Consider the following 16,486-nt stretch of genomic DNA (forward strand, 5'->3'; position numbering starts at 1 on the left):
TTTTATTAATTAAAAATAAAGCTTTACCAGGTACTTTTCAATGGTAAGTCGTGTTATTAAATCTTTTTAAAATGAAGACATTCAGAAAAAAGTGTAATTGATTCGGTTTTATCCTTTTCAAGAAGTTTGCCCTCAGGGGAGGACCTGCAGGTCGATCGCCCCCCCCCCCCCCCGTGTAATACCTTCTAGAAGGTTGCTGCAAAAAGTTTCCCCGGGTGCAGATTTCCCTGTGCAGCCTCTGACATTTCCCTGACCCGATCTGTGAGGGGGAAGAGATTGTTTGTGACAGGCCGCCCTGGCGTTCTCCACTCGCTCTCTCTCTCTCTCTCCTGATAAAGTGCACTGGGGAATGCATGCGGTACATTACCCCGTGCTTTTATTTCTGTTCTGCCAGCCCAGCAAACGCGCTCAGACAGTTTCCAGAGTAACACAGAACTTTGTGCCGACTCTCCGGTCTGAGTTTGCTGCCCCGGGGCCCGTCTACTTCTCTTGTAGTGAGCTATTTAATGCACAGTAGTTGTGGCAGCAGACATGTGGACAACCCTCATCGTGGCCCCCTGATAGCTGGTTATATATATTTTTTTATTTTGTTCATGCATTTTGTGCGGCTTCCTCACACCCCCACCTTTATGGGCTGTCAGGAGTACCATTCACGTTATACATCATTGTAACATATTCCTCTTTTAGATCTTCCCACTTTTGGAAATTATACAGCTATGGTTTATTTTTTATTTAATTATTAATTTTTTTTTGGCACCCTAAGCCCCACCTCCTCCTTTTTACAGCCAGTGGTGCTTGGTTAGTTGGCTTTGACGGGCAGGGGAGACATCAGAGGTCTAATAGACCCCAGATGTCCCCATAAGGAGGAGCTGTCACTGCCCAAAGCTACCACAAGGGGGGGCTTGTTGGCATTGTACCTAAATAGAAAAAAAAAAATTCAATTTTAACGCTATTGATTATCAATTTTAACGCTATAAACAAGACCATTTTGAAGAAAAAAAGTTTTACTTTCTGCTATAAAACAAAACCTTGAAAAAAAAAATCGAAAGAAAAATATTTTTGAAGTTAAAATTTAGGCCAATATGTATGCTACTACATGTTTTTTTGGTTAATAAAAATCGCAATAAGTGTATGATTAGTTTGTGCAAAAGTTATAGCGTCTACAAACTATGGGATATATACTGTTTTTTTTTTTTTTCTTGTACTAATGGCGGTGATCAGCGACTTGTATCTGGACTGTCGTGTTGCGGCGGACTAACTGACAATAAGGCTGCTTTCACACTGGGGCGGTGCGGGCGTCGGCGGTAAAGCGCCGCTATTTTTAGCGGCGCTTTACCGTCGTTTTAGCGGCGTTCTGCGGGCGCTAGCGGGGTGGTTTTAACCCCCGCTAGCAGCCGAAAAAGGGTTAAAACCGCCCGCAAAGTGCCACTGCAGCGGCGCTTTGCCGGCGGTATTGCCGTGCTGTCCCATTGATTTCAATGGGTAGGAGCGGTTTAGGATCGGTGAATACACGGCTCCTTCACCGCTCAAAAGATGCGGCTAGCAGGACTTTTTTCACTGTCCTGCCAGCGCACCGCTCCAGTGTGAAAGGCCTCCGGCTTTCACACTGGAGTGAAAGGGGCCGGTTTTTTTCAGGCGCTACATAGGTGCTATTTTTAGCGCTGTAACGCCTGAAAACCGCCCCAGTGTGAAAGGGGCCTTACTGACACTTTGTGCGGACCAGTGACATTAATACAGTGATCAGTGCTAAAAAATATGCACTGTCGCTATACTAATGGCTGGGATGGGGTTAAACATTTAGGGCACTCAAAGGGTTAAATGTGTGCCTAGCCAGTGTTTGTGTACTGTGTGTGGCTTTTATTAAGAGAGGTGCTTTGCGGGGAAACCAAATCTATCACCTCCCTGCTGATAGGACAGGGCTGTGCGGCACGTACATGGGCAGAACTCCCTCCTGTCTGTCTCCTCGCCAATCAGCGGGTGCCGGCAGACCTCCATTGGCTGTCACCCACTGATTGGCTTCTGCTGTGACCAATCACAGCAGAAGCGGTGCGGCCCCTTACCTGGAAATGGCAGATCACGTACTAGAACTGCACGATTAATCGTTAAAAAAATTGATCTTGATTCGACCAACCCCCCCCCCCATGATCTCTATGCAGAATTTCCAGCGTAGAGTTCTGTGCTCATTCATCTGTAAAAAGAAAAGAAACGGGCAGCCTGCCACTTTTTTCACAACATTGTTCATGGTGGTAGATAACTAAATATTGTAACGTTTTTCTTTTCTAAGATCAAAGGAATGAACTTCTCTCTGTAAATGAGGGAAGTTCAACCACTTAGACTAAACCTTTTTTCTGACACTTGTTTCTTACAAAGCTAAAACCCGTATTTTTTTTTTGCTAGAAAATTACTTGGAACCCCCAAACATTATGTATAAAGACCACTGCGCAAATAGTAGTAGTATGACAAAATATTGCAACAACTGCCATTTTATTCCCTAGGGTCTCAGACGGATAGGTAGAGAGATACATATAGAGGGGTGTGTGTATATATAGATATGTATATTCATATGTTTTCATGTTAGGTGGTTCTTTTTAACAAGTGATGATTTTTATGTGTAAAAGTTGAAAAAAAATTGGCCTGAACAGCAAGTGGTAAATATGTTAGAAGGTGAATCTAAGCGTGATGCAGGTAGAATCTTTTATGATCGAAAAAGGGGGTGGGGCAGATTATCGGTGTGTATTTGTCTTTTCTACTCTTCATATGGTAAGGATTACTCATCAAAGACTTGCTGATGTGTGTTTCTGACACAATACTAATTGCACCGTGTGGGTTTTTGTTGATGGGACTGGGTTCATTTGAGGGGGGGGGGGGGGAAGGGGGTGTTGGGCAGCCGACACTCACCAAGCTTCTGTGTTTGCATGTTTTGTGATCAATTAAAGTGAACGTTTCCATGTACAAAAATCCCCAAAGACTGATATGGAGAGCAATGATGCAGAGAATGTGTGACCTCCGGCAGCCAGGTTACTAAGAATACCGGAACTGTTTTGTTGGTAGTCCCTGAGTAGAGGTCTGCATCTGCACCCCCCCCCCAGTGAACAGCCGTACCCCCAGTAAACTGCCGGACTCCCCATACATTGCTGCATTTGTGAACTGGAAACGGATTTAAGAAATCCCAGTTGTTCCCAAAGAGAACAAATGTATTTTATGGTCTTCCTGCAATATCGCACTTCACCAGCAGGGGCTGCTCAACCAAAAGGGGTGCTGAACAAATAGGAACCCCCTTTTTATTTTGGTTTCCGGAGAAGTCTGTTTCATTGTAGCCAGTAGAAATGTTGTACTAGTTCATGTATATACACCCCAAAACAAGAATATATTTCAGCTTACCAGACCTTAGTTGCTGCTGCATTCATTTTTTTTTTTCCTCACACTGTTTCACATTTTTCCTTGGTGATTCTGTGAATAAGACTTCCAGCCCCTGGGTGGCTACGCTCACTCACTTCACTGTAGCCATGGGGGGCAGCCATGGTTGTCGTACAGACTGGAATTCGAACGTGCTCGCCTTTTTGTTCATCTCTATTACATGCTCTTGCATGTGGGATGTGAATATTAGTAGCTATGCAGAACTTTTGACCAGGCCTCCTACGTAAGCTGTACCTGTTTATCTTCAGTCTTCTCTACATCCGTTCAAAGTACAGAATTTATACAGCTTGTCTGAGCTTTTAGAAAGCAGGGGCGGGAGCTGTAGTTACTCTGTGTAAGGCTGGGTTCACACCCATGCAAGTTGGAATGCGGGGTTTCCCTGCAATCCAATATACATAGCAGGAGATTGTGACCTGCACTCTATGGAGTGTCTTGGGCTCCGTTTCAGGGCCCAATTCAGGCAAAGATTCGGCCATGGAATGGAGATGCACAACAACGTTCCAGTGTGAACCGAGCCTAAAAGAGCTCAGAGCTGATTGGAGGGACAGGACACACACACCCCCTTCTTGCAGGCACAGAGCCCAGGCTGTCAATCACAGGCGGTGTGCTGGAGCTCCCCTTCCCTGTCACCGTTTTATCTCTGGGTGTCAGGGAAAACTTGTCAGAAGTGACTCAGGCTGATAGCAGAGGAAGAAAGCAACAGACCAAGATGACACTTGGTGCTCTGGAGTGAGACAGGTACACACTATAGAGGGATATGCCTTTGTTCATATTTCATGTCTGAGGTTTACAGCCACTTTAATATAAATAGGAGAGCACTGATTTATGCCTCAAATTCTTACCACAGGAAGTGGCCTGGACAAGGCATTTCTGTCAGGATCAAAAAGTATTTTTCCGTACTTGTTGAAAATGCACTTTGCCTGAAAAGGGGAAAAATTTGTGCAAGCAGCATGTCTAAGGATTGGTAAGCTTCAATATATTACAGGTCCATTGTCCTACCTGGCTTGTGGGTCCCCCCCCCCCCCCCTGAGCTTTGCCACTGGACTTTTAAAGTGAATCTCTAGCCAAAAATGTTTTTCTGGGTGGAGAGGGGGGATGATGAGAACCCAGCCTTTATTGGTCTCTGGGCCTTTTATTTTTTTTATTTTTTCCGATCACTTCCTGTCCCTGGGACAGTAGTGTGACGACTGGACAGGAAGTGAGGAGAAATCGCTAATTCATCTAATCCTACCAAGTCCAATCTAAAACTAAAACACATTTTAACGACTTGTTCTGCCTTGGTAATAATTACTTTGGATAATAAACTTTGCTTTCGTTAATTTAGGAAAAGCGGCAACAGCTGAACCAGTGCCAGTGGCAGCAAGAGCAGGAAGTGACATCAATGCTCCACCCAACAAGGAACTTCCTGCCAGTCCAGAGAAGAAAATTAAGGTGAAACACATAAAATCATGCATACATTGTGAGTTTTCTGCGTGTGCGCCGATGTGCGGAAGGGCTCTGCCAGGACTTAAAGACCGGGCAGAGCTCTTTAGCACATCTGCGCAAGTGCCATAATGGCGGCGCTGGAGTGTGTGTGTGTGTGGGGGGGGAGGGGGGGTGGCAAAGGGAAAACAGGAGGACCGAAGTTCCTCTTTAACCAGTTGCTGACTTCCTGCAGTACATATACTGCTGGCGGTAACTACAGGCTAAATGACTTACCGGTACGTCACGGTTGCTGTGTCCAAAGGACACAGGATAGCGGTTGCCGGTGTTCTGTCGAATAGTGCCCTCTATCGAAAATTGGCCGCTCCGGGCTGCACACATGCGTATTACGGAACGGCACAACAGCTGATTTCCTGATCAGCTGTTGTGACATCGCATGCACAGTGCGTCGGCGACAATAGCCGAGGGACAGTTCTCCGATTCTGCCTCGCACGTGCGGCGTGTGTTCAGTGTTGTGAAGGGTGGGTTCAGTGCTGCAAAGGGACAATGTTCTCCGACTCTTCCTCGCGCATGCGGGGCGTGTTCAGTGTTGTGAAAGGTGGGGGGGGGGAATTTGGTGGTGTTGGGTGGGTTCAGTGCTGCTGCAGCGACAATGTTCTCAGACTCTGCCTCGCGAATGCAGGGCGTGTTCAATGTTGTGAAAGGTGGGGTTTTGTTTTTCGGTGGTGTTGGTTGGGTTCAGTGCTGCTGCAGGGACAATGTTCTCCAATTCTACCTCGCACATGCGGGGTGTGTTCAGTGTTGTGAAAGGTGGGGGGGGGGGGTTGGTGTTGGTTGGGTTCAGTGCTGCAAAGGGACAATGTTCTCCGATTCTGCCTCGCAAATGCAGGGCGTGTTCAGTGTTGTGAAAGGTGGGGTTTTTTTTTTGGTGGTGTTGGGTGGGTTCAGTGCTGCTGCAGGGACAATGTTCTCCGATTCTGCCTCGCACATGCGGGGCGCGTTCGGTGTGTTGAAGGTCAGTGGGGTATATATTTTTTTTTTTGATGGGTGGGATCAGTGCTTTGCAGGGCGTATGAATCGGAGAATAACATTGTCCCTTTGCAGCCCTGAACCTGCCCATCAACACCACAAAATACGCCCTTCACAACACTGAACAGGCCCGCAAGTGCGAGGCAGAATCGGCAAACATTGTCCCTTTTGCAGCACTGAACCAACCCCACCCCACCCCAACCCACTGAACCCACCCCACCCCACCCCACCCCAACCCACTCCAACCCACTGAACCATCAACACCAAAAAACCCACCCTTCACAACACTGAACACCCCCCCCCCCCCTCGGCGCCCATCGGCTATTGTCTCTGACGCACTGTGCAAGCGCCGTCAAAACAGCTGATTGGGAAATTAACTGTTGTGCCATTCCTTACTGTGCATGTGCTGCAAGAATTGGTAATTTTTCGATAGAGGGCACTATTCAACATAACACTGGTGCCTGGCCCCTTTGATTGGGTAATCATGTGATCAATGTCAACACAGTTGTTGTTGTTGTTGATCTCCATTCATAATAGCTGTGTTTCCTATAGTGAGCTATGATTGACCCACAGCTATCACATGGTACATGGGCCAATCGTAGTACCCTGTACAATGTGATAGCTGTGGGCCAATCATACTTTATCAAACCCTTGCTATTCTATACCTAATCAAGGGGTTGTGTTTGTACAACACTGAACCCAAAACATGGATGGTATCCTTGGCGTGGTTGCTTGAATTAGTCCAAACATAGTGAAGAGAGTGCCGTAGTTATAATGCAAGTCTAGTAAATGTTCATTTCACACGACAGAGTCAAAAAATGCCAAAATGTTGAGACCCGAGTAATCCCCTTCTTTAAAATACTGACCTACATACACATTAATGGGGTTTTTACAGACAGGATAATAAAGTATTACTTTTCAATGTGTTTTCATGTTTCTAAGCACCATTTTGAATTGGTATCTGTTACAGGCAGTAGCAGCAGCAACCCCAAAAGGCAAGCCCTCTGTGGCCCCCAGCCCCAAGAAGCCGCTCACTGCAACCCCAACCCAGGCCAAAAAGCCTGCATCGGCTCCAGCTTCTGGCTCCACCCCGAAACGCCCTCTGGGGAGCGCTTTGAAACCTTCAACACCTAAAGAGATAAAAGATGCAAAGCCGAAGGTACGTTTTAAACACGGATACCCCAATGTTTCCAATTGTATTACCGGTATCATGTGGAGCTTACCCCAAGGTGGTCTGGATGTAAATGCAATCTGCCTAGGAATGCCCGCGCCTCCAGACTGCCACCCGCACCATTGTTGTTTGCATATTGTCTCCCAAGAGACAGATATCTGAGAGGTGTGGGGGAGCTTCTACATAAATGCTTTATTCAGTGTCCTGCGATAGGACCTCCAGGCAAATGTCTGAATACAAACATGTATTCTGCAACTGTTTTACATACCAAAGATTATTTGTCCATCCAGTCTTTAAATGTACACAGCTCTGCCAAACGGCATAGCCCTTTTGGACAGGGCCCAAGACTTGATTTGTATCTTCTGCACTTCAGTAACACTTACAGGTCTTGTCTCTTCCCCCAGCCTGTTATTGGACAGTGATCTCCCTCCCCCTGTCTGCATGTCCCTTGTCAGCGCGTGAACACACCTGATTGGCCCCTGATTGCTTCTCCCTCTCTCATGCAGATAGCAGAGGAAGGAGGCAGCAGACAGAAAAGCTCTGGACAGAGACGATACACACTATAGAGCAGGGGGTCTCCATGCTTTCTAACCAAAGGTCCAGTTTACTGTTCTTCAGGCTTTAGGGGGGCCGGGCTGTGGCCAGTGGGAGTAGAAAATGTCCTGGCATCAGTGCCTTATCATAGAAGAATAAAGAAAATGAACTGCGCTGAGTGACCCAAAAAAAGACATAATTAACAAGGTAAATGCATAAAGCAATGAAGATGTCATAAATAAAAAATGCATAAAAATCAATACCACCCCATTATGAATGTGAATCATAAAAAGAAAAGTAAAAATAAATTGCTAATGACAGTAATTTTATACTAATAATTAAAAATTCCATGCATATAAAAGATTTAGTGAAAAATATATAGTCCCAATTGTGTCAACCAAAACACAAAAAAAAGAGGCAAAGGTGATTGTCCAGTGAAGTGACAAAAATAATAAAAAACACAAAAATAGTCCAGTGAGGTGAGATGAAATAGATTCAATTGACACCCAAAAGTGATCCTCCACCGCATAAAATGCTCGCTTACCAAAGGCAATCTTAGTTAAGCTTGTAAAAAGGGGAACATCCATCGATATGCAGTCACAGCACAGCCTCTAATGACGGACTCGGGGGCACACAGGATGCTCGTACAGCGTTCCAACAATGGAACCCAAAAAATGAAAACCGGGCACTCCATAGTGTAAACCAGTAGGACAAATTTAAAGCGGGATTCCACCCTAAAGTGGAACCTCCGCTGATCGGATCCCTCCCCCCCTCCGGTGTCACAATTGACACCTTTCAGGGGGGAAGGGGGTGGAGATACCTGTCAAAGACAGGTATTTTCACCCACTTCCGGGCATAGACTCCCACGGGAGTCGACGCCATTTCCTGCCCTGCCGCGCTGTCTGCTGGGACACACACGGGTCCCAGTGACAGCGCGGAGATTTCCTATTGCGCGGCGCCGCTCGCGCATGCGCAGTAGGGAACCCGGAAGTGAAGCCGATTCGCTTTACTTCCTGATTCCCTCACCTTGAGTGGCGGCGGCAGCAGCCGAGGCCCGAGCGGTCGATCGGCCTCGGCTGCCGGCATCGCTGGAACCCGGGACAGGTGAGTGTCCATTTACTAAAAGTCAGCAGCTGTAGTATTTATAGCTGCTGGCTTTTAATATTTTTTTTTTTGGGCGGAATCCCTCTTTAATATAAATAAAAGAGATGCACTTACATCAAAGCAGCAGATAAAAAATGCCTCGCATAGAGAACGTGACCGGCTGACTAGCAAGCACCCATTCGGACTCAACGGTGCACAGCGATGACGTCAGCTCGTCAACCACCCGACATAAGTTTCGTCTCACATAGATGTCATCGGTACCTTTATCGTTGGTTATAATGGGAGGAATTGGTGTCCCATTTATCAGTGAGACGACTAGTGCCCCATTGATGGAGTCATTGGGGGGAAAATTGGTGCTCCATCATTGACGTTGGTCTATTAGTGCCCCAGGGGTCAATTATAGGCAGCCAGAGAGCTGCATCTAGCCCCTGGGCCGCAGTTTGGAGACCACTGCTATAAAGAGATATGCTTTGTTCATATTTCATGTCTGAGGTTTACAACCACTTTAGATTTGCATTTTTTTTTTATGTATGCCTGGAGTTCATCTCTGACTTTATAGACCAAGTCTCCCTGGTCACAGGCCAGTTGGTTTAATTGAATAACACGCACCTACACCTCTCGGCAGGACGTATGTCACTTCCATGCTTTGACTTTTTTTTTTTGTTCCGGTCTCCCCCGCAAATTTTCCGCCAAATCCCAGAACGCAGCTGTGATGGCAGCTCAGTGTGCCGCTTTTGAATGGGGCCATCTGGTGTAATTAAAATCACAGTCCTATTCCTCACATTATAAGCTTCAATTAATTTCTCTTCATGCTGGTGATGTCAGCACCATGCTGCAGATCAATGTGGGATCGATAAGAATTTGGCGCAGCATATCGGGAGGGAGAGGGCTTCTCCTCCCACATGAGGCTTTAACTTTATTCCCAGACCTTTGTTTTCCAGCAAGATTGCGGGCGAACAGTGAGGCTGGAGTAGATGGGGAAAGGTGGGAGCGGGGTGCAGGTCACAGGGCTTCGTTCAACGTTGTTGAAATGTATTTGTGGACAATTAAATGCACAGGAATGGTACGTTTCTATTGCTCAATGCCAGGGACATGCAATTGCATCCGATGGGCAAGGTCCCCCCCCCCCCCCCCCCAACCAGTGGAGTTTAGAAGCTTGTAAAAGCAATCCAATCGGCCAACTAGCCTCTGGATCGCTTTTACAAGCAGCGCTGGGTTGTTCAATCAACCAGCCAGCTCTGATCATAGAACCGAACAAGGACTGGAGCCTCTGTCTGCCTCTGATATAGGAAAGGGGCACCATTTTTAAAAATGGAAAGCATGTGGTCACACCAATCTTGGTGTGATCAAATGCTTTTCAAGGCAGAGGAGGGATATCTCTCCATGGAGGCCCTTTCGCATGCCTATTCCTGTCACAAGGATGTTTACATTCCTTGTGACAGCAATACAAGTGATAAAAATTAAACTTAAAGCGGAGTTCCACCCATAAAATGAACTTTGCAGAAATAAACAGCATTATGCATCAGGAAAACCATTTTTTTTTTCACTTGCCCCTTCAGCACTGTTGCTATGGGGTCCTTTGTATTCTGCCACTTCCTCTCCACGGCACCTGACATTTCCCTCAGCACCTGTGCTCGCTAGGTCTCCTGGGAGATGATTGTCGTCATTTCCCAGGAGTCAGTGGGCAGCGCTGAGGGCACAACGGGGCAGGCCAACTCCAACAACTACGCCCGTTAGGGTGGCAACATCAGAAGTGTACGACACTGCGAGCTGTACCTCCTGCGCGAGAACTGGCAGTGCATGCTGGTCGCTCAGCTGCATCCAATCCCGGAAGATGGTGCTTGTGGGCTTCACCTGCCCACATGGAAAATGCCAGGAGACAATAATAAGATATCTTTTGATTACAAATCGGCAATTGAGCGGCAATTGGATCCTAAAAATGTTCTAATCCAAAGATATTAATCTTAAAAAAAATAAAATACAAAATTGTATACAGTTGGAACTCCGCTTTAAAACAACAATGTAAAAATATATATATTTTTTTAAATGCTCATGGGCAGAGGCGAACACACGCGTCGGTCATGCATGCAGACAGCGATCGTCTCATACATGTGAGGAACCGCTGTGTAGGCAGATAATGGGCAGTAATTCAAGCACCAGACCTCCTCTGTACATCTAAAGATGTTAAAAGCGTCACCTATGGATAATAAAATTTACGTCATTGTGCAGGCGTGCGCAATTTTAAAGAGTGACATATTTGGTATCCATTTTCTAGTTGTAACATCTTCTATAGTTTACAAAAAACTGGGTTGCGTAATTTTTTATTTTTTTGGGGCATTAAAATTCAGTGATGAACTAATGATGTAGCATAGCTGCCAGGTTAGCAGTAACAAGTGTTTTCAGGTAACAGTGGCAGCCTACAGAGCTTCCTCTGCACAGGTTTCCTTTTAATGCTTTTGTTGCCTTTTGACAGAGTCTGGATCTGAAGAGTCCTGTGAAGACTCCGGAGAAGAAGACCCCAACGCCTGTGACCACCACCCCTCGCCCCCCTGTGAGAGCCAGCCTTGCGGCTCCCAAACTCGGCACCTCGTCTGCAACTGGAGGGACCGCTCCAAAACCGAACCTCACCCCAAAACGGCCATCAGGTAGGTTCCCTTCTATTTCTCCATTTTTAAACTCCAGTATAAAGTGTGTGTGTGTGTGTGTGTGTGTGTGTGTGTGTGTGTGTGTGGGATGATGTGCATTTTATGTGGCTGAAGCCGACTTGTACCGATGTATCTAATTAGACCTCTTCTGCAGTGTCTGTCCACCCAAAACTAATCTAATTTTTAGACAGAGTTCCTAGGTCTGTACACCTGCTGTGCCCGTTGAGGGGTTCCCACCATCCCTGTGCTGCGTTCCCGGGTCTGTACACCAGCTGCGCCCATTATGAGGGGTTCCCACCATCCCTGTGCTGAGTTCCCAGGTCTGTACACCCGCTGTGCTCATTATGAGGGGTTCCCACCATCCCTGTGCCGAGTTCCCAGGTCTGTACACCCGCTGTGCCCATTATGAGGGGTTCCCACCATCCCTGTGCTGAGTTCCTGAGTCTGTACACCCGCTGTGCCCATTATGAGGGGTTCCCACCATCCCTGTGCTGAGTTCCCGGGTCTGTACACCCGCTGTGCCCATTATGTGGGGTGCCCACCATCCCTGTGCTGAGTTCCCGGGTCTGTACACCCCCTGTGCCCATTATTGGGGGTTCCCACCATCCCCGTGCTGACTTCCTGGGTCTTTATGTTAGAGAATGTTCTGTTTACTTTTCAATTGTGATCAGCCGGCTGGTCTATTATAGAAGTGCAGTGAGCACATTAGAAGCATCTGCAGGAAAAGAAAATGTAACACAAGATGCACACTGTGATATTCCTCTCTGCCTCTATCATATCTCTGCTTTCCTTTTCATCCACAATTCTTCTTCACTTTCAGCTGTTAAAAATGACATCAAGCCGACAGATGCAAAGAAACCCAACCTGACAAAATCCCCGACCGGTAAGCTCACAACCTGCACTCTTCTTATTATAGAAGCGCTATGTAATGATTGAAAACAGTTCAGATATCAGAAATCCCGTGAAAGGCCATAGTTTCATAGTTAGTAAAGACACCAGTCCATCCAGTTCAACCTGAGTGAGTGTCTACAATTGTCCCTATCCCTGTACATTGCACTCTCACATCAGAACCTACCCTCAAGGAGACCACAATCCAAGGTCACCATTCATATACTAGGGCCAGTTTTGGACAGAAGCCAATTAACCTACCTGCATGTCTTTGGAGTGTGGGAGGAAACCGGAGTACCCGGAGGAAACCCGCACAGGGAGAACATGCAAACTCCAGGCAGGTAGTGTCATGGTTGGGATTTGAACCAGCGACCCTTCTTACTGCTAGGCGAGAGTGCTAACCACTACACCACTGTACCGCCCGTTTTGATGAGCCAGTTCCAGAGACCCTGGGGGGAGGCCTCATAGTCTGTAGTGGGCCACATAAACCCCACTCTAGCTAGAATTACCCTGTAATCCTAAGACCTGCACCTGACACCTCATACTGAATGGAGTAGACTTAATTTTAACTTTGGCGCTGGCCGCATGCAAATATGCAGCCTTTCGGCGGGCAGACCTTGGGGCCGCATATTTTACGTGCTAATAGAGCTTTCTGATCACGTGACGGCCAATCACGTCGGTCACATGACTTTAAGCCCTGCCTCCTGGCCTTCTGAACCCCTAAGGGGGTCGGCAGGTGCTGGCTCCAAGGAGTTAAGCAGAGGGGTAAACAATTGGTTACCTAGAAGTTACCTATATAGAAGTTGATTTATACAGCTATCTGCTTGCATACAATACAGCTGGATATGTAGAGTTTGAATTTCTTCATGGAGTTCCTTCAGCATAATGTAGCTGAGAGGGTTTCCTGATTGGAGGAGAGCTGTTCATATGCCTTTTGTTTCCATTGTGTTTTGGTGGCTTTGAATATTTGAAGCCAGTGGAGTGCAATGAACATTGGTAAAGCTTGGGGTTTTTTATTTTTTTTTAAATGCAGCAGTATAGCAACACTGATGCGGGGGAGTGGGTGGGGAGACTCGGCAAAACCGTGCGTTTCCCACACTGCATTAAAATTACACGGCATTCATTCGATCTGCTGCGTTAAATTAACGACGCCCCGAAACGGTCCCATTCAGGTGCCACAAAAAAAAGTCCTGCACCACTTTGGTGTGTTGAGCCATACGCAATGAATGGTTTAAATGGCACTGCAGAAAACATTGCATGTGATAATCACATGCAGTGTCCCGCACCGCACAAGCATGAACTCAGGCTCATACAATTCAAATGTACCGCTTAATCCATAACTAGATAATATATTATATGGGGGGGGGGAGAAGCAGTCTAAGGCCTCATTCACACGGGTGTACTTATTTGTATACCAGACCACCTTTGCCCTCACAAAATACACAAGTGTTTTGTCCAGCCGCATACAGGCAGTCCCATTCTTTTCTATTGGGACGTAGTGGATACATGGAAACAGCAGCTGGTCCCAGTTTGACAGCTGGTGGACGTATCCCCAAAAACGCAGACAGTGCGTGTTCGGGGACATGAAGAGGCACAACTGTCAAATTGGGGCCAACAGCTGTGTCCATGTAGCTTCTGCATCCCAACCGCCGTGAACTGGACTGGCTGCTCGTGGATGCATGGAGCACCAGTGCATCCTGTGTGTGCGGAGATGGCCCTTCACATGAGTGTAAGGATGGGTACCACCCGTGTGAGTGAAGCCTAAAAGTACATAAAATTTTTAACATGTGAATGTCATTTTGCAAGTCATGTTCTAGGTTTTGATCAGCACTGAGATTTTTAAGTAGTTGTAAACCTCAGACACAAAATATGAAAAATTCATATCCCTCTATGCCAAATTTTCCTGACACCAAGAGACACACATGGTGATGGGGGGGGGGGGGGGATTGGAGCTCCAGCACACAGCCTGCGATTGAAAGCCTCAGCCCTGTTCCTGTGTGCCGTGTGAAGGGGAGGTGTCCCTTCCCTCCAGTCGCCTGTCAGAGCTCTCCTAAATGATCTCTGCAGAGTAACTTCAGCATCCAACCCCCCCCCCCCAATTTTTCAGACAACTCAGACAAGCTGTATAAATTCTGCACTTTGGATGTAGAGAAAAAAAGACCATAGGTCAACAGGTACAATTTAGGGGCTTAGTTTAATCTCTGTGTCACCTGATTTAGAAGGGTTTACAACTACTTTAAAGCCGGTGGAAGTTTATGTGATCAGTGCAGGACACTATTATACTGTAGTCGTTTATTAAATAAACTATTAACACTTAAACTGCTGTTCCCAGAATCAAGTCGCCTCAAAGTTGATTCAGCGAAGACTAACGGAGCTCCACCAACCAGCCCCGCCCCCAGCCGCCCTAAAGCTACCAAACCTGCTGCTCCAAGACCACTTACTGGACCCAGTGCTGCTGCAGACACCAAGAAAGTACCCATCACCTCCAGACCCGCCCCTCTGAGCAAGCCCAGCTCTGCTCCAGCCAGCAAACCCAGCACTGCTCCGGCCAGCCGGCCCAGTACTGTTCCCAAACAGCCGCGTCCAGCTGTGGCCCCTGACCTGAAGGGCGTCCGCTCAAAGATCGGATCAACGGACAACCTGAAGCACCAACCTGGTGGAGGAAAGGTGAGATCTGGTCAGGGTATAATGCATTCTGCCCCCCCGCCATTCCCTCTCATGACTCAGCTGCTGCATCATAGTATGTGGAGGTGACACACTGCGTACCTATGGAATTGGAGGGTTGGCCTTGTATGGGCGCCAGGCCTCTGTTGGCCTTGTATGGGCGCCAGGCCTCTGTTGGCCTTGTATGGGCGCCAGGCCTCTGTTGGCCTTGTATGGGCGCCAGGCCTCTGTTGGCCTTGTATGGTTTGTTTTTTATTTTTGGATGAAGCCTAAGGCTCTATTAAAAATTTCTCCTCGTTGTCACACTTTCACCAGACAGGAAGTGAGGGAAACTGCCACAGGGACCACAATACAAAGCTGACAGGGGTTCTAGCATTCCCTTTTTGCTGGGTCTCCAAATGTTCTAAACAAAGGGCCAGTTTACCGCCCTTCAGATTTTATGGGGGGCGGGGGGAGGGGGGGGGGACTGGCCATTGGTAAAAGAAAATGCCCAAGCGTCTGAGTAAAGAACGCCTCTGGTCAGTATGATGATTTTCCTTCTCTTCCGGTCTACTGAAACCGTTGTCACCAGGATGTTCTGCTAGATCCAGGGGTAGTTAGCGTTGTATGCAGATTGCTCGGTACAGCCCTCAGAATACAGCTGCCTTGCGGCAGTGCAGCGTTTCTTTACTTCTGGTTTAAAGGCTAATTTCACTTTTTTTTTTTTTTTTTTTTTTTTTATTCCAGCTCCCCTCTATGCACAAATATTGCATTCATGTACTTTTTTTTTCTTGCAAAAATATCAACGCTTTCCATAAAATCTACAGACACTTGCCTTACTGTCCTACATCCATGATTCCAAACGTATCTATTGCTGCTGTCTTACGTCCTTACAGACGGTAGGTTTTGACACAAAAAGGAGTTAACCAGCTGATCTCACCCCCTGCATCATCTACCCTCCCATTCCCAGCTGCATGTTTTTTTTAAATGAAATGCAATCAGTGACCACACTTCTCACTAAATACACAATCAGATTGCATAGTGCAGGGATATGCAATTAGCGGACCTCCAGCTGTTGCAGAACTACAAGTCCCATGAGGCATAGCAAGACTCTGACTGCCACAAGCATGACACCCAGAGCCAGAGGCATGATGGGACTTGTAGTTTTGCAACAGCTGGAGTCCGCTAATTGCAAATCCCTGGCATAGTGTATGGCCATCTTTATACAAGTACATAGAGTGGACAAACACTCAGCTGTCAAGCCCTGTTCACATCTCTGCATCATGGGACCTCACATTCCCACATGTGCTTTTTTTTTTTTTTTTTTTTTTGGGGGGAGGTGTGTTTGGAGCATTTTCACTCATCACGCATAGAGCAGCCCTTCCACCTGAATGGGGCTGCCCTACATGCAGCAATTGCCCCAGAGAAGCTTCAGAACTTTTTTTTTTTTTTTTTGGTGGAGCTTGGTGTGTTTTTTACGATTTTTGTTGCTGCGCATTTCTGAAATGCAGAGATGTAAATGGAGCCTCAAATTGTTCTGGTTACCGCACCAATTTCACTTTCAGGACTCATTCACATCTAGCATAGTGGGAGCGAACGTTTTTGTGTCTTTTCTGTGACACGCACAGGGCAC

The 16,486-nt window shown here is 46.9% G+C and overlaps 1 protein-coding gene across 9 annotated transcripts in view; it reads left to right on the forward strand.

The window, feature by feature from the left end:
- MAP4 (microtubule associated protein 4) overlaps positions 1-16,486 on the forward strand; it is a gene marked incomplete at its 5' end in the record, with an annotated part of 147,157 nt that overhangs the window by 112,881 nt on the left and 17,790 nt on the right. For all 9 annotated transcript variants that reach the window (XM_077493579.1, XM_077493581.1, XM_077493582.1 and 6 more), the window contains 5 exon segments: positions 4,742-4,848; positions 6,839-7,027; positions 11,151-11,322; positions 12,143-12,205; positions 14,543-14,877. In XM_077493579.1, the coding sequence (XP_077349705.1) occupies positions 4,742-4,848; positions 6,839-7,027; positions 11,151-11,322; positions 12,143-12,205; positions 14,543-14,877 (866 nt within the window).

This window comes from Lithobates pipiens, unplaced genomic scaffold (genome assembly GCF_037356315.1).
Source record: "Lithobates pipiens isolate NorthernLeopardFrog02 unplaced genomic scaffold, aLitPip1_a1.2 Scaffold_19, whole genome shotgun sequence".
Classification (NCBI taxonomy): Eukaryota; Metazoa; Chordata; class Amphibia; order Anura; family Ranidae; genus Lithobates; species Lithobates pipiens.